The 23921-nt window shown below is 39.5% G+C and overlaps 1 protein-coding gene and 1 pseudogene across 7 annotated transcripts in view; one reads left to right on the top strand and one right to left on the bottom strand.

The window, feature by feature from the left end:
- LOC119534756 overlaps nt 1-21594 on the top strand; it is a 58565-nt pseudogene extending 36971 nt beyond the window's left edge.
- ST7 (suppression of tumorigenicity 7) overlaps nt 1-21974 on the bottom strand; it is a 366579-nt gene extending 344605 nt beyond the window's left edge. For all 7 annotated transcript variants that reach the window (XM_037836311.1, XM_037836319.1, XM_037836312.1 and 4 more), the window contains exon 1: nt 21650-21974. In XM_037836311.1, the coding sequence (XP_037692239.1) occupies nt 21650-21800 (151 nt within the window). In that variant the 5' untranslated portion in view covers nt 21801-21974. The remainder of the gene's footprint in view (nt 1-21649) is intronic.
- Nucleotides 21975-23921: the final 1947 nt, after the last annotated feature.

Genomic DNA, 23921 nt, shown 5'->3' on the forward strand with positions numbered 1-23921 from the left:
GTGGACTCCTACTTCACACCATATACAAAATTCAACTCAAAATGAATCAAAAACCTGAAGAACCAAAACTATAAAACTCCTAGAAGAAACATGGGAAGCATTTTCAATATATTAGGCAGTGGTTTCTTAAACTTTACACCAAAAGCATGAGCAACAAATGAAAAACTAGATAAATGAGAATTCATCAAAATTTTAAACTTTTGTGCATCAAAGAACTTCATCATAAAAGTAAAACGACAATCTACAGAATGTGAGAAAACATTTGGAAACCACATATCCAATAAGGGTTTAATATCCAGAATATAAAAAGAAATCCTACAACTCAACTACAAAAAAAGACAAATGAACCAATTTTAAAATGGGCAAAAGACTTGAATAGACATTTTTCCAAAGAAGATACAAATGATCAATAAGAACATGAAAAGATACTCATTGTCATTAGTCACTGGGGAAATGCAAATAAAAATCATGAGATACCATTTCACACCCACTAGAATGGCTATTATTACAAATATGGAGAATAACAAGTGTTAGAGAGGATGCAGAGATTGTTAATGGGAATGTACAATGGTGCAGCCACTGTGGAAAACATCTTGGCCGTTTCTCAGAAAGTTACCATATAACCCAACAATCCTACTTCTAGTTATATACCCAAACAAACTGAAAGCACAGACTCAAGCAGATATTTGCATACTACTATTCACAACTGCCAAAAGATGGAAGCAACCTAAGCGCCTATCAACAGATGACAGATATTAGATGATTCCACTTATAAGAAATAACAAAAAGACTTAAATTTAGAGGCAGAAAGTAGACTACAAGCTACCAGGGTAGGGGAGGACATGCAAGGGAGAATGGGGTGTTAATGCATAATAGGTGCTAGTCACTGTACAGGGTGATGAAGTTTTTGGCTATGGGTGGTAGTGATAGCACAACATTGTGCATGTGATTAATGCCACTGAAATGTATGCTCAGGAATGGATGAGAATGGGAAATTTCATGCTGTATATATATTACCACATTTGGAAAAAAAGGAGAAGACTAAAGAGACAATGACAGTTAAATGTAATAAGACTAGCTTTAGTAATGGAGGAGAAAATAACCAAGTATATTATTGGGACATATGAAAAAACTGAAGATAGACTATATGCTTGATATCAATGTTAAATTTCTTGAACTTGATAACTGTACTCAATGTGGTTACATAGTGTTTTAGTTTTCTGGCTGCTGAAGCAAATACCATGTAATGATTGGGTTGGCTTAAACAACTGGAATTTATTGGCTCTTGGTTTTCAGGCCAGGAGAAGTACAAAATCAAGACGTCATCAAGGTGATGCTTTCTCCCCGAAGACTGTGGTATTTTGGGCCTGACTGCTGGCAATGCGTGGTCCCTGGATTTTCTGTCACATGGCGATGCACATAGAGACCTCTCCTAGCTTCTCCCTTCTCCCTTCTCCTCTGGGTTCTAATCACTTTCAACTTCTGGCTGCACCTGTGACCTTTCCTCTCTGTGACTTTCTCTATAAGGCCTTCAGTAATAGGAAAAAGACCCATCCTAATTCAGCTGGGCCACACCTTAACTCAAAAAGGTCCTATTTTCAAGGAGTCACATCCACAGGAATGAATTAAGTTTAAACACATGTTTTTCTGGGGTACACAGCTCCAAGTCACCACAAGGGAATATCCTCGCTCTTAAATATACATGGAAGTATTAAGTGTTCAAAGAGCATGATGTATACGGTTACTCTCAAATGTTTCGAAGATAGATGGATGGATGACAGGTAGAATGACATGACAAATGGAGCAAAATGTTAAAAGTTGCTAAATCTGGTGTGCTGGCTTGTATATATTATGTCCCCCAGAAAAAGCCATATTCTTTAATGCACTCTTGTGGGGGCAGACATATTAGTGTTGATTAGTTTGGAACCTATTGATTGTTTCCATGGAGATGTGACTCAATCAACTGTGGGCAAGACTTTTGATTGGATAATTTCCATGGAGGTGTTACTCTACCCATTCAGGGTGGGTCTGAATTAAATCACTGGAGCCATATAAAGAGTTGACTGACAGAAGGAGCAGAGAGCAACTGAGAGTGACATTTTGAAGAGGAGCTGCAGCTAAGAGAAGGCAAAATGCCCCAAGAGCAACATTTTGGAGAATGCCATTTTGAAACACAACCTGGCAGCAAGCGGAAGCCAGCCATGTGCCCTCCGAGCTAACAGGGGTTTTCCGGATGCCAGTGGCCTTTCTCCAGTGATGGTACCTGTTGTTGATGCCTTACCTTGGACACTTTATGGCCTCAACACTGTAACTTTGTAACCAAATAAACCCCCTTTATAAAAGCCGAATCATTTCTGGTGTTTTGCATAAAGGCATTTGAGAACCGGAACATCTGGGTATGGCTGGAAGGTATACTGAAGTTTTCTGTATTATTTTTGTATTTTTGCAACTTTCCTGTAAGTGTGAAATTATTTCAAAATAAAAAGTTTTAAAAAAAAAAAAAAGAGTTCATTCATTTTACTAGGAGCAGAACTCCTATTGCTACTGTCATATATTTCTCATTAAAATCAAGGGGAAATAAAAAACACACAGAGGACAAATATAATCAGCTATAAAGAGAGAGAAAAAATGCATATTAAAAACAAACAAACTACCAGTCTAGAAACTGATCGAGAAAAAGCTGATTTTATCAGCTTTGAGGCACTGAAGATTATAGAACAAGGTCAATATTATAGTAGTAGCAGCAACAATAACTACAACTAAATACCTAAAATGTATTGAGCACTTAGATGTGCCAGGCATTGTGCAGGCATATTATTTTACTTAATCCTCAAAACAATCCCAGGAGGTGCTTACTATTATTATCCTAAGTTACAGATAAGATAACTAGTGATAAGAATCAGAACTAGCAAATGACTTGAACCCACATTAACACTGTACTAAAACATTAGCATCACATTTTATTGCAGGTCAGTAATTCAGGAGTAATTGCAAGGCCAGATACAATTAGCAGAAAGACCCAATGAGCCTCTATCTATAACCCTGATTGGACAAATTAGACTGCAGGCCTGCCCCAGGCTGCCTAACCAAAGCCACCTTTAATGTCCCAAACATCAGGATCTGGTAAGAAAGGAAGATGGAACACTGGTCCTGGGCATCAGGAAACATAAGTGACAGTAACAGAGCTGCTCTGGAACATCAATGGGCATTAATGGCCATCGCCGGGGGCAGTGAGCTCTGCTGGACTCTGCCAGGAGTTGAGGCCTCCCAGAGCAGCTCTCAGAATTCTTACCACTTATTAATATCAACATACCCTTTGCTCTACACCTCTGGGCAGCTACAGTCTGAAAAAAACCCTGACTTATTTGAGTTACTGTGTGATCAGTGGCAAAAAAAAAGGAAGCAGAAATGAAAGAAACCCAAAATGTTCCTTTTTACTTTTATTTTTATCCTTATTTGTATTATTTTTTGGAGTAACGAAAATGTTCAAAAACTGTGACGATGAATGCACAACAATATGATGATACTGTTAACAACTGACTATACACTTTGGATAACTGTATGGTACGTGACTATATCTCAATAAAACCGCAAGTTAAAAAAAGAAACCCACAAAATACAAATTGAATCCTTTGGTATTTTGCAATAACTTTATCACATCGTAGGTGGTTTGATTTCCCAACAGCCACCTTATTTCTAAAAGTAGCATATACATTAATTTTTTATTGATTTGCAAATTTTACCATACCATTTTGAATAATTTGCTACATCTGGAGTAAGAAAACTAGGACAGAATATCATGGCATGCATATTGTGATGTAAGAAGTGATAATGACTCGTTCTCCAGTGCCTCTAAGAAAAGAAGGGTAAAAGCAATGTGCCAGGACTAGGAGAGAACTGTTTTCATTTAAATGCAAGGTGAAAATTATGTCATTTCACAAACAGTTGGGCTTCCTGCCCAGAAGGGTATATGAACCTTAAGTTATTTCAAATCTCCAGGAAATACACCAATTTGAAAAGACTGACACTGTTTAGCTGCCACGTTTTAATCTTCTGGTTGGCCAGTATAATACAGTTTTAAACAGAAGAAAAATTACAACAGCAGTCAATGATAAAAAAGAGATTTTCATAAAGCCAAGTATTAACAGCATCTACATATCAATAGCATATTTTAAATAACATATATCTGAATGAAATAATAAATGATTGCAACAATGGAGCATAAGCCACTAAAAATATACTGTCTTAATGTCCAAATACTTTTGTTACCTTCTCTTTGATTTTGCAAGTGTTGCAATCAGAAGCCATGTAAAAGGAGACACTATATTTCACTTCTAAGTCATCCTTATTCCTAGCAAGAAAACTGGACATAAAACAATGAATGGAAATAATGTTCAAGACATGGTAGAAACAAAGCCCTGCCTTGACCACTGTAACAACTTTCTTTCCCCTGCTATTTCCATTATCATTTAAGGCTATTCCCGATATCATTTAAGGCATTTATCTGCCAGAGTGATAAATCTTCCCCCTGAATTCAGCAATAATAAATAACAATAAATTTTTGTTTCCTCTTAGCAGCTGGCCAGTTTCCATGCTAACTTGGAATTTAGATCCCCTCCAGCCTGAATGGTAACATGTTGTTTGTCATCTTCTGAGACTCTTCATCACATTTATTCTCATGGTCAAAACTAAAAATGCTAATTTTTAAAAATCATAGTTCCTTTAACTATCCCTTACAAGCTACTAGAGGGGCTAGAGGAGCTAAGATGGCGGCATAGAGAGGAGTGGAAGCTAGTTAGTCCCCCTGGAACAACTAATAAACAACAGAAAAATTAGTAAATAACCTGGAATAACTGCGGGGAGACAAACGTGACTGTCACTCATCATACACCAACCTGAATTGGGAGGAATGCCCGAGATCGCAGCATGGAATCTGTAAGTAAAAACTGTGGACCCAAGCTGAGAGCCAAGAGCCCTCCCTCATGGAAGCCTGGTGGTGCTAGCAAGCAGCACTCTCTGAACAAGCTAATATACCTCAGCCCAGCTCCAACTGGGGTTTTAATGTTAACTGCTCAATACAGATGGTGAATCCCCAACAAGCAGACAGAGGCTTTTGGTGACGACCAACCTTGGGAGAGTCAGAGGACGTATCTTTCTCAGGACGGGGAGCCCAGAGGATCGTGTGTTATCTCTGGCCAACGGGTCAATCTGGGGGCCATGGACAGGGGCTTTCTGTCCCTTTCTCTCTCTCTCTCAAGCTGGGCAGCTCAGTGGAGAAAGCCTCAACTGTTTTCAACTCACAGTGCTCTGCTGTAGAGAAAGCCTCAGCCATTTTAAACTCACAGCACTCTGACCCAGACAAGGGTGGAGATAGTAGAGTCAGAGAAACAAAGAATCTATTTATATGCAAATGACCTCTCTATAGGGGGCATAGCTTCCCAAGAGGAAAGAGGAGGGGCCCAGCTCTACTACATCCCTTCCATGCAGCACCAGACCCTAGAGTCTGGGGGAGGAGAGCCATGGGCCACACCTCCTTATACCAGCCTGGAGTGAAAGGCTGAAAGGTGCCACCTGCTAGGCAGAAAAGCATAGGGTGTGTCAATCCTCTAAGACACACCATCAGGGAAACTGGATACTGAATATTCCCTCCTTCTGGGACCTGAACCTGTTCTCCTCTAGGAAAACCTGACTGGGGTCAAGGAGATCAGATGTCTAGACAACAGAAAACTACAACCTACACTAAGAAAAACATAGTTATGGCACAGTCAAAGGAACAAACTTACACTTCAACTGAGATACAGAAATTTAAACTAATGCTAAATCAATTCCAAAAGCTTAGAGAAGATATGGCAAAAGAGATAAAGGCTATAAAGAAAACACTAGGCATACATAAGGCAGAAATCCAAAGTTTAAAAAAACAACTGGCAGAATCTATGGAAATGAAAGGCACAACATAAGAGATGAAAGACACAATGGAAACATATAACAGATCTCAAGAGGCAGAAGAAAACACTCAGAAACAGGGAACAAAACACCTGAAAGCCTACACACTAAAGAACATATAGAGAAAAGAATGGAAAAATATGAGCAATGTCTCCGGGAACTTAAGGACAAAACAAAATACAAGAATGTACGTATCACTGGTGTCCCAGAAGGAGAAGAGAAGGGAAAAGGGGCAGAAGCAATAATAGAGAAAATAATCAACAAAAATTTCCCATCTCTTATGAAAGACATAAAATTATAGATACAAGAAGCGCAGCGTACCCCAAACAGAATAGATCTGAATAGGCCTATGCCAAGACACTTAATAATCAGATTATCAAATGTCAAAGACAAAGAGAGAATCCTGAAAGGAGCAAGAGAAAAGCGATCCATCACATACAAAGGAAGTTTAATAAGACTATGTGCAGATTTCTCAGCAGAAACCATGGAGGCAAGAAGGAAGTGGTGTGATATATTTAAGACACTGAAAAAGAAAAACCACCAACCAAGAATCCTATATTCAGCAAAACTGTCCTTCAAATACGAGGGAGAGTTCAAAATATTCTCTGACAAACAGAAATGAGAGACTTCATGAACAAGACATCTGCCCTACAGGAAATACTAAAGGGAGCACTACAGACTGATAGCAAAAGACAGGAGTGAGAAGTTTGGAACACAATTTTGGGTGATGGTAGCACAGCAATGTAAATACACTGAACAAAGATAACTATGAATATGGTTGAAAGAGGAAGATTAGGAGCATGTGGGACACCAGAAGAAAAGCGGAAAGATAAAGACTGGGACCGCATAACTCAGTGAAACCTGGAGTGTTCAACAATTGTGATAAAATGTACAAATATGTTTTCTCATGAGGGAAGACAAAGGAATGTTAACCTTGCAAGGTGTTAAAAATAGGGAGGCATTCCGGGGGGGGGGGGGATATCATCAATGTAAACTAGAGACTATAATTAACAGAATAATTGTATTATGCTTCCTTTAATGTAACAAAGGCAACATACCAAGGTAAATGCAGATAAAAGGAGGGCATAGGGGAGGGGTGTGAGACACTTGGCATTGATGGTGTTGTCTGACTCTATTCTACTTTGATTTAAGGTTATCTTTCCTTCTGCTGCTAGGATCCTAGCTGTCATGTCTTTTTCTTTCCCCCTCTTTTTTCTTTTTCTTTTGCCTCTCTACCTTCTCTGACTCTTCCTCCTGCTTTGTGGAAGAAATGTAGGTGTCCTTATATAGACAGTGGTGAGGGTGGTGAACACATAAATATGTGACTATACAGGGAACCATTGATTGTTTACTTAGGATGGAATGTATGGCGTGTGAGCAAAACCATCTTAAAAAAAAAAAATGGGTTGATGACAAAACCTTGAGGACAGTATACTGAGTGAAATGAGCCAGACACATAGGGACAAATATTGCAGGGTCTCACTGATAGGAACGAATTATAATATGTAAACTCATAGACATGAAATATAAGTTACCAAGATATAGAACGAGGCTAAAGAATGGGGGGCAGTTGCTCAGAATGAGCAGAATGTTCAACTAGGATGAACATAAATGTTGGGAAATGAACAGAGGTGGTGGCAGCACGCTGTGAGAATAACTAACAGTGATGAACAGTGCAGGAATGTGGTAGAAAGAGGAAGCTCAGAGCCATGTATATCACCAGAAGGAAAGTTGGAGGTTAAAAGATGGGAATGCATAAAACTGAATCCTGTGGTGGGCAATGTCCGTAATTAACTATACAACTATTAGAAATCTCTTTCATGAACCAGAACAAATGTATGACACTACAACTAGAAATTAATAATAGAGGGGCATATAGGTAGAAAATATATATCTATTGCAAACTATATACTACAGTTAGTAGTACTTCAACGTTCTTTCAGAAACAGTAACAAATGTACTATACTGATACCACGAGTCAACAACGGAGGGGGGTTGGTTAGGGATATGGGAGATTTGAGTTTCCCATTTTTTTTTTTTTTCCTCTTCTTTATTTCTTGTCCAGAGTGATGAAAATGTTCTAAAAACTGAACAAAAATTAATTGTGGTGAGGGATGTATGAAGGTACCAGGGGCAACTGATTGTACACTTTGGATCTTTGGATAATTGTATGGTATGTGAACAATCACCAAAAAAAAAAAAAAAAAAAAAAAAAAGCTACCAGAAATTGTTAATTATTTTCTACAGACAAGCCACAAAAAACAACTTTTTAAGTAAAAATCAAAGATTTTTATGAATACTTCTACAGCTCAAACTAATGTCTGCATATCGTTGCTCAAACTTAATCGATATTATGTTGTCACTGCTTCTGCTTCTGTACTTTCCCTCCAAAACCAGAATTTGATTGTTTAAATAATGTAAAAGAAGGAAAAAAGTTTTTTTCTTAAGATAATGTCTTTCTCCAATTGATTAGATTTGCTATAAGATTTTTAAATTATATATTTAGATTTTGGCTGAATGATAATATATATACAACTTCCTGTGGATACCAAAAATAAATGAGAAGCAAGTTTCTAATATTTAAGAATTGTAATTTAGCCTCTTATGCTTCATCTCTCAAATGTAAAGGGACAATTTAAAACACTTTCTTTCCTAAAGAGCCATTGTGAAAAATATTGTATTTCAGCAACAAAAATAAGCTAGGAAAAAATTTCTTTCTAAGTCATAATGTCGAGTAGCCTGAACTGAGAAAAGTATAATTCAGTTTGTTTTGGTTTGGTTTTTATTTTTTTAATAAAAAATGCCAATGATAGGGGATAGGAATTCCCCCATCTCTCCCTCCCCACCTCCCCCAGCAACAGGAAAAAGTATAAACCAGATCATATAGTTCTTACTATGTGACACTACACAAATCTAAAGATATGTCCTAGAAATAATACTAATTAAATCAAATGGGTATAACAAATTGCAAAATACCCCAAGAGCATTATTTTATGAGTTCTACTCAGAAAGTTCAAAAACAGCACCTATAAACTAAATAGAAAAGACTAATTTGTTAGGGAAGGAAATTTAAATTTCTCTTCCCAAGAGAATGAGACTGAAACTGGAAAAGCTTAACAAAAGGAGGAACTATACATTTTACTACTACCTACTACCAGTAAAATAATACTTTAAAATGGGATTTCAATTGACTTTAAAAACAAAACTCTCTAACACAAATAAATCTAGATCCAGCCAGCTTATTTTTAAAAGCTACTTCTTTTTTAAAGACTATTTTATATCTCAGAATGTTTCTACTGTTTGTGCTGTTTTAAATAGTTACTTTTTTTTTAATAGTAAAACAAATACTACTTGCTCTCTAATTTAAGAGATTCTCTTAAAATCCTTTAACTCTCTACAGGCTTGGACACAATTTCTGAAAGACTGACTTTTAACCAAGGTCTTTTATTAGATTTGGAGGTCAGCTTAAAAACCAAAGTTCAGGTTCTCTTTGGCATATGCTTACAACAAGCAGTACACTCTCAAGTTTCCTAAAATTCAGAGGGGAAAAAATACTCTCAGATAAATGTTGCCTTATTCTGTTGGAAGATCTAGCAGTTTCAACAGCGATTCCTCTGGCCACAGCCGCAGCTAAAATAAAATAACTAAAATAAAATAAAATAATTGGGACTGTCAGTTTCTTATTTTAGCATTGTTGGTAGTGCAAGAATGATAGCTATATATATTTGAATAATGGGTAATAGTAACATATGAGCAACTGTGCTCTCAGTTTTAAAATCAAAAATGATTTTCATTACATATTCTCTCTCTTCCAAAAGAGTCAAAACCCTGAATGGATATTTCTACAATGACATCTCAAATACAATAAGGATGTTGGGATATATTATTCTATGCTTCAAACAGACAGACATTCAATAGTGTGGTTACAATCCAGTAGGCCATTATCCTGCTTGGTTCTATTTTAGAAACAATATACAGGATAAGAGATCCTATTATCTATTTTAACCTGTCATTTCACTGTGAGAGTGATCCCTATAGAAAAAAGCTTCTAGAGAAACAATCTACTATAATGTCTTAGATTTAAACAGTATTTACAGTCTACAAAGCACTTTCTCATTTATCTTACCGCCTCATGTGAGGTTGCATTCCAATCAAGGAACCAATTCTATCACTGATAGAGGGGCCAACGGCAACTATCTCAACCACACAAATATTCATAGAATGCACAGATGTGCCTATTACAGGCTATTTTAAAAGTACAAACTCTTTAAGATGTGTCTTTGCCCAGTTGCACAGTTTCTGTCAATCCCATTCCAGCCCCACATCTAGACAATCTCTGAGCTGTTCTGACCCATCTGACCACTGGTGGTCACACCACACTATGCCTTCTTCCCCTCAGTCTTTTCCAATCCTGAATTCCTATTCAGGAAAGCTCTTTTTCCTCCTTTATCTTCTAACTCTTGCCCCAGTTACCTCAGAAGTCTCCCGAGTTTCAGTTGTGAGTCAAATAATAAGCCCAGGCTAGAGTGCCAAACACTAGAAAATCCCCTCTGAACCAAGGGCAAGATGAAATTAAATAAGAAAAGGATTAAAGTGCCATCAATCTTGGAAAGTCTTAAAAACACCCAAAATCATTCATACATTCATCTTTTTACATATCATCAGTGAGCAATGACTGTATGTTGGAAATACAAGATGAAAATGTCATAATCCCTGCTCTCAAGTCCCTCTGAGTATACCAAGAAAATACTCCATTCCAAAAGTACTCCAAAAGTCTAAGTTCTCAGTCTCATTCATAAATTAAACTGCTTTCCCATAAAAATACATTTTTAATGTGTTCACTTATATTTCTTTTTATAGGACAGCTAATATTATAACAGTACTCATTTTGTTTTGAACAATTTTCTTTTCATATGTACAAACAGAACATTAGCATATTATGGTACATAAACAGGTTTTTGTAGGCAAGTTCTAACACCCAACAATAAAGCAGACAGCACAGTGCCAGGCTCGTATAAGAACTCAATAAAGGTTAATTCCCTCATCCCTTCTTAATTCCAATTAACAGACTTACAGTCAAACTTATTTTTAAGATTTGACTTCTAATATGCATGGTCCTTGTTCATAGGGAGCAAAATATACCTGTAATCATTAGTAAACAAGGCAGTATATTAGAGGATGCCAATTGTCCAACATAGAAAACAAGCACAGAAACTTGGAGGAAAATAACTAACATAAGATTTTATGTCCCAAATAACTGACAGGAATAATGCAATTTCAGTTTTAAAGGCACCTTCTTCTCCAAATCAATGAATGAACAAAACAGTAGATGAATGAATTAATCAATGAATGAACAAGGTTCAGAGTCAGACAGATAAACTAGAACAATCAGGTATATAGTATATGATTGATAGTATTATTTAAGTGCTATGCTCAACGTTCAATGCATGTTATCTCCTATAGATTTCAAAGTAAACCTTGAAATAGAAATTATTGTCCCCATTTTAAAAATGAGAAAGGAGTCTTACAAAGCAATTTGTCCAAAGTTATCCAACACATGACAAACTGTCAATGTTCCTTTCATTTCATTTCATCACAGCTGGTATTTATTCCACTCAATAGATATGCAGTATTTGATAGAGAAAGAAATATTCCAGTAAAATTGGATATAAAAGCAAATTTCTATAATGCTAAAACTATTTTCACACTGGCTTCTCATATAAACTTAGGAATGGTTTGCATGGTTAGAGAAGAATCATCAAACAGATGAATTTTATATTTTGCCTAAATATTTCAAATTATGTCAAGTTATGCATTTTAGTTTCCTAGCTGTTAAAACTAATATCATACAATGGGCTGGCTTACACAACCGGAATTTATTGGCTCACGGTTTTTAGGCCAGGAGAAGTACAAAATCAAGAGGTCATTGAGGCAATGCTTTCTCCCAGATATTCTGGCATTCTGGCACTAGCTGCAGCGATCCTTGGTCCTTGGCTTTTCTGTAATATGGCAATGCATATGGCAGCCTCTCCTAGCTTCTCCCTTCTCCTCCAGGTTCTGTTGACCTTCAGCCTCTGGTTGCTCTCTCTGTGGCCATCCCTATAAAGTCTTCAGCAATAAGATTAAGACCTATCCCAATTCATTTGGGCCACACCTTAACTGAAATATCCTCATCAAAAGGTCCTATTTACAAGGGTTCACACTCACAGAAATGGATTAAGTCTAAGAACATGTTTTTTAGGGTTAGACAGCTCCAAGCCACCACATTATGTTTCTGTACGTTACGTTTCATTATTCCTGCAAATATTGCTCTGAAAAATTTCCAAACCAAATATTTCTCCTATTACCCTTATTTTCCCTACAGAAACGAGCGTATTATGTGTTGGCAGAACCCCAAGCTCCATTCTTACAGATAAAATATTAGTTACTTAACTCTGCAAATATCTAAGTTTGACGTTCCAGGTTACATAATACAAATCAGTTTCAAACATGATTAATTTTGATGCTAAGCATTCTTTATATTAAATTTACTTTACAACATGGACCAGAAATAAAGCCTTCCTTACAGGAAGAATGGGTCAAAACTTATTACTATTTTGGAACATAAGTAAGCACTTCAGAGCAACACTCATAACTTTATCCAGAGTCAGTAAAAGCAATTCTCTCCCTCATAAGAAATTACCACATGGGTAGTGTTCTAGTTTGCTAATGCTGCAGAATGCAAAACACCAGAGATGGATTGGCTTTTATAAAAAAGGGGGTTTATTTGGCTACACAGTTACAGTCTTAAGGCCATAAAGTGTCCAAGGTAACACATCAGTAACCGGGTACCTTCACTGGAGGATGGCCAATGGCGTCCGGAAAACCTGTTAGCTGGGAAGGCACATGGCTGGAGTCTGCTCCAAAGTTCTGGTTTCAAAATGGCTTTCTCCCAGGACATTCCTCTCTAGCAAGCTTGCGCCTCTTCAAAACGTCACTCACAGCTGCACTGAGTTCCTTCTCTTTGAGTCAGCTCATGTATATGGCTCCACTGATCAAGGCCCACTCTGAATGGGTGGGGCCATGCCTCCATGGGAATATCTCATCAGAGTCATCACCCACAGCTGGGTGGGGCACATTCCAAGCAAATCTAATCAGCACCAAAACGTCTGCCCCACAAGACTACATCAAAGATAATGGTGTTTGGGGGACACAATACATTCAAACTGGCAGAGGTAGATTCCCAAATCATTTCCTAAAGGACAGTGCTACAGCTGAGTCATCACAACCAACTGACATATTTGTTCATTCATTCAGCAAATACAGTGATTATTCTAGATCCTAGCAATACACAGTAAGATATCAAAACAAGATAGACAAGATCCCTACTCTCATGGAGCTTACAATCCCATGAGAGACAACTATGAGAATGAAATAAATAAATAAACAAATAAGAATTATATCCAACAGTACTAAGTGCTATACAGATAATTCAAACCTGGTGAGATTATAGTGATTGGATGGCCATTTTAGATTGAGTCATCATGGAAAGCCTCTTGAAAGAAGTAAATGGCAAAGCCTCTTGAAGAAGTAAATGGCAAAAGTTCAGATTGGAGGAGTAGGAAGGGACCAGATCATCGAACTTTAAAAACCAAGGTAATATATTTGGATTTTATTTTTTAGCTTGATGGGAAGCCACTGAAGAAAATCACATAAAATCTAGAGTCATGTTCACTAAGAATTAGAATCCAAACTGTGCTACACTCAGCACTCAATAAAATCCATCTGAAGACACTGGCACAATCCTAGAGCTTGAAGGAATATTATGGAGTATAAAGCCACCATTTTACAGATAAGGAAACTGAGGGCCTAAGAAAAAGGCATCATTCAGATTGTTTCATTAATGGTTAACAGAAATATCTACAAAAATAATTAAGGGCAAGTATGTCCAGAACATATCCTAAACTCAAAGTTGGCGTTAATCAGAAAATAATGTCCTTTATGTGGTCATAAACTGGGCCACGAACTAAATGCATATGACCCATTATAAAATTTCTTATATCTTTTAACAGCCCCTGACCTCAATCTAAAACTGAAATTTTTACATGGTGGCACATATCCAATAAACAATCAATTCTGTTGTTCTAATCCCAACCCACTGAGTACAAAACAACTTGGAGATTCATTCATTCAACAGAGGGTAAGGACCTACTATGTGCAAGGAATTATACTGAAAGACTTAGAATCTAGAAGAGGCTATGAAAATATGCACACAGAGAAAGAGACACACAATGCTGATATACATATATTATACACACACAACTGTAATTGATGAAATGTAAAAGCTGCCAACATGCCTCTGAGATAATGCACTATGAGAGTCAGAGGAAATATTACTTTCAGTTGAAAGGATGAGATCACAGTATGTAAGCTGGTCCCTGAAGGATGGGTGGGATTTACAGATAGGGTAAATTATAGTTAGGAGGGGCAAAAGACTAAATAAACTGTAACCATGCCTCTAGAAGAGAAATCTAGGAAGTTAATTAAATTTAGAGCAACCATATCTAACATAAAAATACCTAAAATTGAGCTGGAACTGAGACAAACATTTTGAAGACAGCTGTTGGAAGCTGATGAAGACATTTTGGAGAGCACCATTTTGAAACACAACCTAGGAGCAAGCAGACACCAGCTACATGCTTTCCCAGCTAACAGAAGTTTTCCAGATGCCAATGGCCTCTCTCCAGTGAAGGTACCCTTTGTTGATGGACACTTTATGGCCTTAAGACTGTAACTGTGGGGGGAGAACCTAAGATGGCGGCTAGCTGAGACAGGGCAAAAAAACACCTCCATGAAAAATACCAGATAAAAGCCAGAAAGTGACCCAGAACACCAGTTCCAGCGATGCACCAGCTGGACAAGATCTGCTAAATCCACAGGGACCATGCATTTGGTGAAACTGAGAGTCTGCATTCTGAAATGACAGGCTGGGAGAGCCCCTTCATGGCCCAGAGGCCCAGGGCTTCCCTGGAAGGCCAGCACATATTTGTGATGTGGCACAACCTTCCCTCAGCAGAAGTCCTGGAAGAACACAGCTGAGAAGGGGGACCCGCTCAGAAATGCCAGAGACCCTACGCCAATACCAAGGACTTGTGGGTCAGCGGCAGAGACAATCTGTGGCAAGACTGAAATGAAGGCTTTGGCTCTTGCAACAGCCTTAAATTTCCAGGAACACCTGGAAGGTTGGATTATTAAAGCTGCCCTGCCTCCCTAACCACCCAGACACACGCTGCACATTCAGGGCGGACAGCACCAACACACGCCCAAATTTAGTGCACCAATTGAACCCCACAAGAATCAGATCTCCACACACCACAAAGACAAAGTTGGGGAGAACTGACTTGAGGAGAATAGGTGACTCGCGGACACCATCTGCTGGTTAGTTAGAGAAAGTGTACGCCATCAAGCTGTAGATCTGACAAATTAGAGATTGGTATTTTTTATATCTGGAAAGAACCCTGCCAAGTAAAGCAAATGCCAAGAGGCTATAAACAACAGAAAATCTTAAAGCATATGACAAAACCAGAAGATATGGAGAACCCAAACCCAAACACCCAAATCAAAAGATCAGAAGAGACACGTACTTGGTGCAATTAATCAAAGAACTAAGCACAAACAACAAGAGCGTGGCACAGGATATAAAGGACATGAAGAAGAGCATGGCACAGGATATAAAGGACATAAAGAAGACCCTAGAAGAGCATAAAGAAGAAACTGCAAGCATAAATAAAAAAAAATAGAAGATCTTATGGAAATAAAAGAAACTGTTGGCCAAATTAAAAAGACTCTGGATACTCACAATACAAGATTAGAGGACTCAGCCTCCTCAAGGACCACAGAACGGAAAATGAAAGAACAAAAGAAAGAATGGGGAAAAAAATCGAAAAAATCAAAATGGATCTCAGGGATATGTTAGATAAAATAAAACATCCAAATTTAAGAATCATTGGTGTCCCAGAAGGGAAAAGTAGGGTAAAGGTCTAGAAAGACTATTCAAAGAAATTGTTGGGGAAAACCTCCCCAACCTTCTACACAATATAAATATGCAAAGCATAAATGCCCAGCAAACTCCAAATAGAATAAATCCAAATAAACCCACTCAAGACATATTCTGATCAGACTGTCAAATACAGAAGAGAAGGAGCAAGTTCTGAATGCAGCAAGAGAAAAGCAATTCACCACATACAAAGGAAACAACACAAGACTAAGTAGTGACTCCTCAGCGGCCACCATGGCGGCGAGAAGGCAGTGGCATGACATATTTAAAATTCGGAGAGAGAAAAATTTCCAACCAAGAATACTTTATCCAGCAAAACTCTCCTTCAAATTTGAGGGAGAGCTTAAATTTTTCACAGACAAACAAATGCTGAGAGATTTTGCTAATAAAAGAACTGCCCTACTTCAGATACTAAAGGGAACCCTACCAACAGAGAAACAAAGAAAGGAGAGAGAGAGAGAGAGAGAGAAATTTAACAGACATATATAGAACATTACATCTCAGGTCACCACGACACACATTCTTCTACAGTGATCATGGATCTTTCTCTAGAATAGACCATAGGATGAGTCATAAAACAAGCCTCAATAAATTTTTTTAAAAATTGAATTTATTCAAAGCACATTCTCTGACCACAATGGAATACAAATAGAAGTCAATAACCATCAGACTTGGAGAATTCACAACAACTGAAGGGTAAAAATGAGGGGGAGATGAAAACATTCCCTGATATCAAAAGCTGAGGGAATTCATCACCAGTAGATCAGTCCTATAAGAAATGCTAAAGGGAATTGAGCAGGCTGAAAGGAAGGGACACTAAACAATTGACTGAAACCACATGAAGAAATAAACATTTTCAGTAAAGATCACATGGTAAACATAAATACCAATACTACTGTATGTTTGATTTGTAACTCCACTATTTACTTCCTACAGGATCTAAAATACATAAACTGTAATGATAAATCAGTGGTTTTGGATTCAATGTAAAACAGTAATTTTTGACAAGAACTACATAAAGGTGGGGGAATGGAGGAGAATAGGAACATAGTTTACATGTTCTATTGAAATTAAGTTGGTATCAAAGAAAAACAAGATTGTTATAGATCTAAGAGGTTAAATTTAAGCCCCACAGTAAACACAAAGAATATATCAGAGAATATGACCATAGGGATGAAAAGTAGAGTAGGGGTTATGAGAAGTAGAGGAAGGGGCAACGGGGAGTTAAGAAATGAGTGTAGGGTTTCTGTTTGGGGTAAAGGGAAATTTCTAGTAGTGGATGGTGGGAAGGTGATAGCATTCCAACATTCTAAATGTGATTAATCCCACTAATGGAATGCTAGGGAGGGGTTGGAATGGGAAGATTTAGGCTGTATATATGTTCCCACAATTAAAAAAAAAAAAAAAAAGACAGTCTAAATAGATAATGACAATTAAATGCCAAGGATGATCCTGGATGGGATCTGAGGATGGAGGAGAGGAGGATCAAAGGGGCACAGTTAGGACAAAAGAAAGAAAAAAAAAGGAAATACAGAATTAGAATGCAAGCTTTGTATCAATGTTGAATTTCTTGAACTTCTTAGCTGTGCTTAATGGGACTCCATAAAAGAATGTTCTTGAAAAAAAAAAAAATACCTAAAATTGATCTGCACCTGCAGTTATGTATCATTTCAATTCAGTAACATAAGAGTTGTTCATCTGTATTTACTATCTAAATTCATAAAATGTTTTTTGATATCAATAACTTTAAACCTAGATCTGGATATTATATTTGTTTTGTTTTCCAACAGGAATTAAATTAAATTTCAAAGATTATTGAAAATTTGCTTTTGAAGAAACAGAAAAAAAATTGGAAAGTTACTTAGGCTACTCAGTGCAAAAATGGCAAAGGGATCAAGATGCTGGAGTGAGATGCTTCAGAGCTCTGTTCCCCCACAGAAGCTTTGAACAACCAGCAAGAACTGGCAGAAACATCTTTCTCAAGGCTCCAGAAAACAGTCAAGGGACTGCAGTGACAGGTTGAGCACCCTGTCACTGGTGGTCTTAAAAACATTAGGATCTTGTGATGCCCTGACTGGCCCCTTCCCCACCCATCACTGACTTGGCATGGAGTCTCCCACGCTCCCAGTGCAGATCCCTGGTCCCCGTTCCAGATGGAACAGAATAACCCTTGTGGGAGCATGTGTGTCTGGCCCAATCTATCTGGTGGTAGCCTGTGAGACTTGCCATCCCAGAACCTGCCCTGCATGTAGAACGCAGCTCACCAAGCTCTCCTACAGAACACTGTGGGAGAACAGTTAAATTGTGCTACCTGAAGCAAGGGATTTCTAGTTATAGGACACAGAGTGCAGTGCAAAAGAAAGAATCAGAGAACCTATAGATCACACAAATGAAATCATTTAGTCTGAGGAACAGAAACAAGAATGAATGAAGAAAAGTGAACAGAGCCCGAGAAACCTGCAGTACACCATCAAGCATACCAATATACGCATTATAGGAGCTCCAAAAGGAGAAGAGAAAGGAGCAGAGACAATAGTCAAAGAAATAATGGCTAAAAACTTCCCAAATTTAATGAAAGACATGAAAGTCCACATCCAAGATGCTATGTCATGCCATGAAAAGAAACTTACTTTACTTGGAAACTACACAATACAAGAGCTGAAAAGGTACTGCTGTTCATTAAAGTCCTTTATTTTCATTGTTTTAAATTAAATGCCCACCTGATTCAGTTCCCTGAACCCAATCTGCACTTTCACATCTCCAAGCCATCTCCTCTGCCTCACCAACCAAGAACCCTGAAATTCTCCTCATCCTCCAAGGCTCAGTTCAAGGAAAGTTCCCATCACATAACCCTGATCCACCTTGCTTTATGAGAAGTTGTACTTTTGTTGTTAACTTCTTTTGTAGCCCAAATTTTACAAACTTGTGCATCTTCTTTCTCATTATAGCACACATATCATAGTACCCTATGTATAGGAGGAATTAAAGATTTTTTTTAATTGGATTAAGCACTTTCACACAAAAATATGATATGATATTAAAAATACTAAAATCACCAAAGACAGTCAAGATATTGAGAAATAACAGAAGTAGATTTCCAAGAACTCCAGAACCTTTTTACCATATTCCACAACCTTAAAGTGCAAAGCTGGGCCTATGTCATGGAAGCCCAGGCTCTCTGTTGCCTCATCAAAGTGCTTCCTTGTGATCATGTTTCAGTTTCCCTGAAGAGGGAGGCCTGCACCACCCACAGCTCCCTAAGAGCAGCTAAAGACTCAGCAGTCTCTCCAGGGACACTTGCCTTCACCATCACAGGAAAAAAGCAAGCAACAGAGAGCTTAGGGACAGTAAAATTAGTCCCACTAGAATCCATTTAGATCTCCCCACCAGGACAGGTTTGGCAACAGGAAGGTAGTCCCTGCCACACCGAGGGAGGGCAACATCAAGCCATTTGGCACTAAGCCCTCAGCCTCAATAACCCTATTTCCCAAGGAGGGAGGGTGCAAGGAAAGGCATTAAATTGACAGCAATCTTTTGCCAGTTTTCCTATTACTTCTCACTTTTACTTATAGGTAGGAAAAAAGGCCTCCAATGCCTGTCACTGTCTTTCTAAAAACTGCTCTGGGGTGGTATGCTGCCATCATTTCACGTCTTATAATTGATGCCAAAGTACCTCCTCCTCCTATTTCTTCTCAAGGAAACAGCAGAGATGAGTGTTCTCTGTGTGCTTCTCCTTTTACCTCCTCTATGACTAAAATGTGCATACATCCACACTGAAAACAGAGGAAATAGCCCATTGGTATGCAGCATGTGTATGTACACGCACACACACACAGATGATTAACCTACTTTAAGAAAATGTGGTATACAAGCGTGTTCTGAAATAAAAATTTTAAATGTGTATTAAATGAGAAATACATTTCCTACAATGAATTTTTTTTTTGGGGGGGGGTGATCAAGCTCACTTACCAGTAAATATATGATTCCATATATTCCATGGAATATATGATTCCTTTCCATATATTCAAACAATTTCTTGAAATTATAGGACTTTGGGGCTAAGATATCTTAGAAATATTTGCCTAAAGCAAGGAAGCCAGAAAGGTAACAAGCCTGGAAGCCATGGACTCCTGACTCCAAGGGACTGAGCAGAACCTATTAAAACAGTGAGATGATTCTGGGGTGCAGAATCCTTCTGTAGGGATACCATCAAACAAATGTAAATATGAATTAAAGTGGGTACATGAGTTCAAGTTAAAGCAATCAAGATGTCTAAGGTTTAGTATCTTAACAACACAAATACCTAACAAAATGAGCCCATTTTCTTAAGTGTTCTAAAACTTGTTTTAATGCAGTTAAACGCATTTCCAGAACTGGACTCCCAGAATATGTAAATCACACACCAGGAAGAATACGTATATACTCAGAACTATGAAAACTCCTAGGATAATGTGAAACTATAAAAGGGGGGGGGGAGCCCCTAACTTGAGTCCCACAACTATTTCCAAACTTCAGAAAGTATTGTATCCTTCCTTCAAAATATATCTTGTGTTTCTGAGTTGCTTCTGGGGAGTTACTGCCGTGAATTTTCTTTGTGGTTGGTTGTGTGTGTGCGTTTTTTTTTTTTTTTAATGATTCATTTGGCTGGCTGCATGCTTATTAAGATCCTGTTCTAATTACCATCCGCAAGTATCACCGTGGATGAGACAAGCAGGGCTCACTTCTTTAGTATGTGGAGCTTAACTTTCTGGACCCAGCTACTTAGAAGAGCCTTAACGAACTCGCAGACTGGGAGAGAGGAGCCAGAAGGGTAGAGAGCATTCTAAAACTTCAACTGAGACTATCTAAATTCCAAGTTTCCTGTCTCCGCTTCTGTTGCTTCGACGTTCTGTTTGGTAACCTGACACGTCATCCCTTCCCTTAATAGCACCTTTGGGAGTCCCTCCCGGCGTCCAAATCAGAGTAGCGTCCTCCCCCCACCCACACCTCACACTCCACACTCCACCTCCGACGCAGCGGGTTTCAAATAGAGGCCCGCAGAGGTGCGGCCCCAACGATCCCGGCCCCTGGGACCGACCCTTTTTGGGGCTCTGCGCTACTGGCAAGCACCCCGCGGGGGCGCCCGCGGCCGGCAGGGCTCACGCCGTGGGTGGGGAGGGAACCCCCGCCCGACTCCACTTCGCACGTTCAGCATCCACGAGCCAAAGGATGTGAGGAAGGGAACGATCTAACTCTGAGAAATCCTCCGAGTTCAAGTGCAGACCTCGAGGGAGCGACCCTCTCGCTCCAATACCCGTCCTCCCCCGTCTCTTGCGGGCGAAACCTGGGGAAGGGTGAGCGAAATACGGGCCCCGCCAAGGTGCCGCAGCCACCGGCCCAGCCCGCCTCACGCGGCGTGTGTGCAGCGCGGCTCCTCCCCCACGGGAGTGCGGGACCCGTGAAGGCCGCTCGCTGCCCTCTCAACGCCTCGCCTAGCGGCCTGGGCAGCTCGGGCGCCGCGTCCTCACCCGGAGGCCGCAGAAGTCGGGAGCGCGGGCCCCGGGACCCGGCGCGCCCCCGAGCGCGCGCCCTGCCGCCCGCCTCCGCGGGCAGCGGCTCCGCGCGAGTTGCACTAACTTTCCGAGGCGGGGGAGGGGCGAGCGCCGCGGGCCCAGCGGGCCCCGACCTTACCTGTGCTCAAATTGTCGTTAATTTTCAAGGGCACCCGCAAGATGTAGACCAGGAAGAGCACGATGAAGAACCACACAGTCCAGAGATAAGTCCAAGACCAAACTATGCAGGACTTGAGCTGCTCCAGAAAGCCCGTACCAGCTTCAGCCATTTTTCAGCGCTGCTCTCTGCCGCCGCGGTTCTCGGTGTCTGCCGGGATGATTCACCGGCCCGGAGGCGCCGGCGCTGCCGCCGCCGCGTCCCGGGCGCCCCCGAAGCCTGCCCGCCCGCCGCCCGGGACGCGGGCACGGCGGGAAATCGCGTGCTGACCGCGGGCGCGCTCTGCTTTCCCTTTATTAGCCTTATTGCTAACTCTCTGAAGGCCCCTACAAGTGTCTTTCGTGTAGGGATCACGTGGCCCCTGCCCCCTCACGTTCTGATCCCATTTGTATTTATTATGTTAAAATTCGAAAGACAGGTCTAGTGGCGCCCTGAAGGAAACTCCTGACGTGATAATGATAAGGTACATGTGTTGGGCGCTTACTATATGCCAGGCACTGTTCCAACCTCTGTATAATGTAATTTAATCCCTACGGCAATCCTAGAAGGTCACTACCGTCATTTCCCCCATTTTATAGTTCGGGAAACTGAGGCACATATCCTTTGAATAGATAACCGTAAAGTGGTTCCAAAATTCATTTACAAATCGTGGATTCCAGTGCCGGAGGTTTTAAATCCTAAACCTCCTTCCTCTCAGACTTCAGGCCCAGAGGGAGGGATGAATAAACCGAGGGCAGCTAGAAAAAAATGGGAAGTGTGCTCTTGTCATGGGTTGGTAGGCCTGAAGATAAATCACTCGATTAAACAAGATTTTGGTTGTGCATGGTATTTCACTTTTTTTTTTTTGGTTGCAGTAAAGGGATTTTTCCAAAGAAATCTTGACAAGTTGAATGTTTATCCTCCAATTCTTCTGGCAATCACAGTTCAAACAACTCTCAGCCGTTTTTAATGTAAACAATTTTCTCTGAAATAATTTTGACTTATTCTGATCCTGCTACTTTAAGTGAGAATAAATTATAAAGTTTTTGCCTTTGCTGAATAAATTGTTGCCTTTATCAGATAAAGTTAGAAAGTCTGTTTCTGTCCGGGAATGATTGAACTTTCTGTGTAGTAGATGGCTTAGACAATCTATAGCCAAGATGAATTCTGAGCATTTAGGGGAATATTTTATTACAAATTTTGTTTTGCTTACTTGTGGTTTTCTCCATAATAAAGTAAGCACGTTTTTAACTTGTTTTTTACATGTTCTCTACAGTGAGATATAGGCAAGGATAAGAGAAACACACACATACTTTTTCATAGTTACTTATGGCAGCACACTACCAAATAATTTTTGCATCTACTAATGATGCCTGAATTCTTAGGATACTAAAACAACTTGAGTACATGAACTTATTTTATGTAAAGTAACCCACCATATTCTTTGGTATTCACTAGGCAAGCTAGGCTATTTTCTACTTAATTTAAATGAACATCCAGGAGCCTGGCTTCTCTGAAGGACATTAATATGACTTTGAGCCATAATTTTCTATTGCTACTGATTCCTGGAGGGTCAGCCATGTCTTTATAATTACCTTTGGGTTTGGACACCCAAATGAAAGAGCCCAATCTCTTGTGAACTGAAACTGTTTCAATATGGCCAGAAGGAAGGTTCCACTCCAAGGAGTGTTAAGAGATAAAGCTGAAGAGGTAGGCCAGCATCTGATTTTGAAAGGTCTTAATCAGGGAAGTGTGATGCTACTTACTCTTTAGAAGACCCCTCTGATGACAATATACAGAATAGATGGGAAAGGGTAGGAGTTAGTATACCACTGTAATAATCAGAGATTTATAGAAGAGGGGATTTAAGGAATATTGGGGAGATAGAATTGATAGGACTTGGTGACTGATAGGACAGGCAGGGTAAAGGCAAAAGGGTAAAGGATGAAACTATTCATGAGATAGTTGTCATTGTTACCTACCCCCACCCTCACCCCCCAGGTGTCATGTTTTCATGTAGAGGAGCCTTTACTAGAGTGTCACACACCTGGCTCTTCAGGCTACCCCATCATTATTTCTTATCTGATTTGTGAATTTGGAGCAGCTGGCCTGCTGAGCGTTATGTGCTGAGGTCTCTCCTCAAACTTACAGTGAGTTCCTGGGGCAGGTTTTATGCCCTGACAGGGAGAACTGCATTTTGAGGTTCAATTCAGGGCAACGCTAGCAAGCCCATCTGGTCACATACATAGTTATG

This window comes from Choloepus didactylus, chromosome 5, assembly GCF_015220235.1.
Source record: "Choloepus didactylus isolate mChoDid1 chromosome 5, mChoDid1.pri, whole genome shotgun sequence".
NCBI lineage: Eukaryota > Metazoa > Chordata > Mammalia > Pilosa > Megalonychidae > Choloepus > Choloepus didactylus.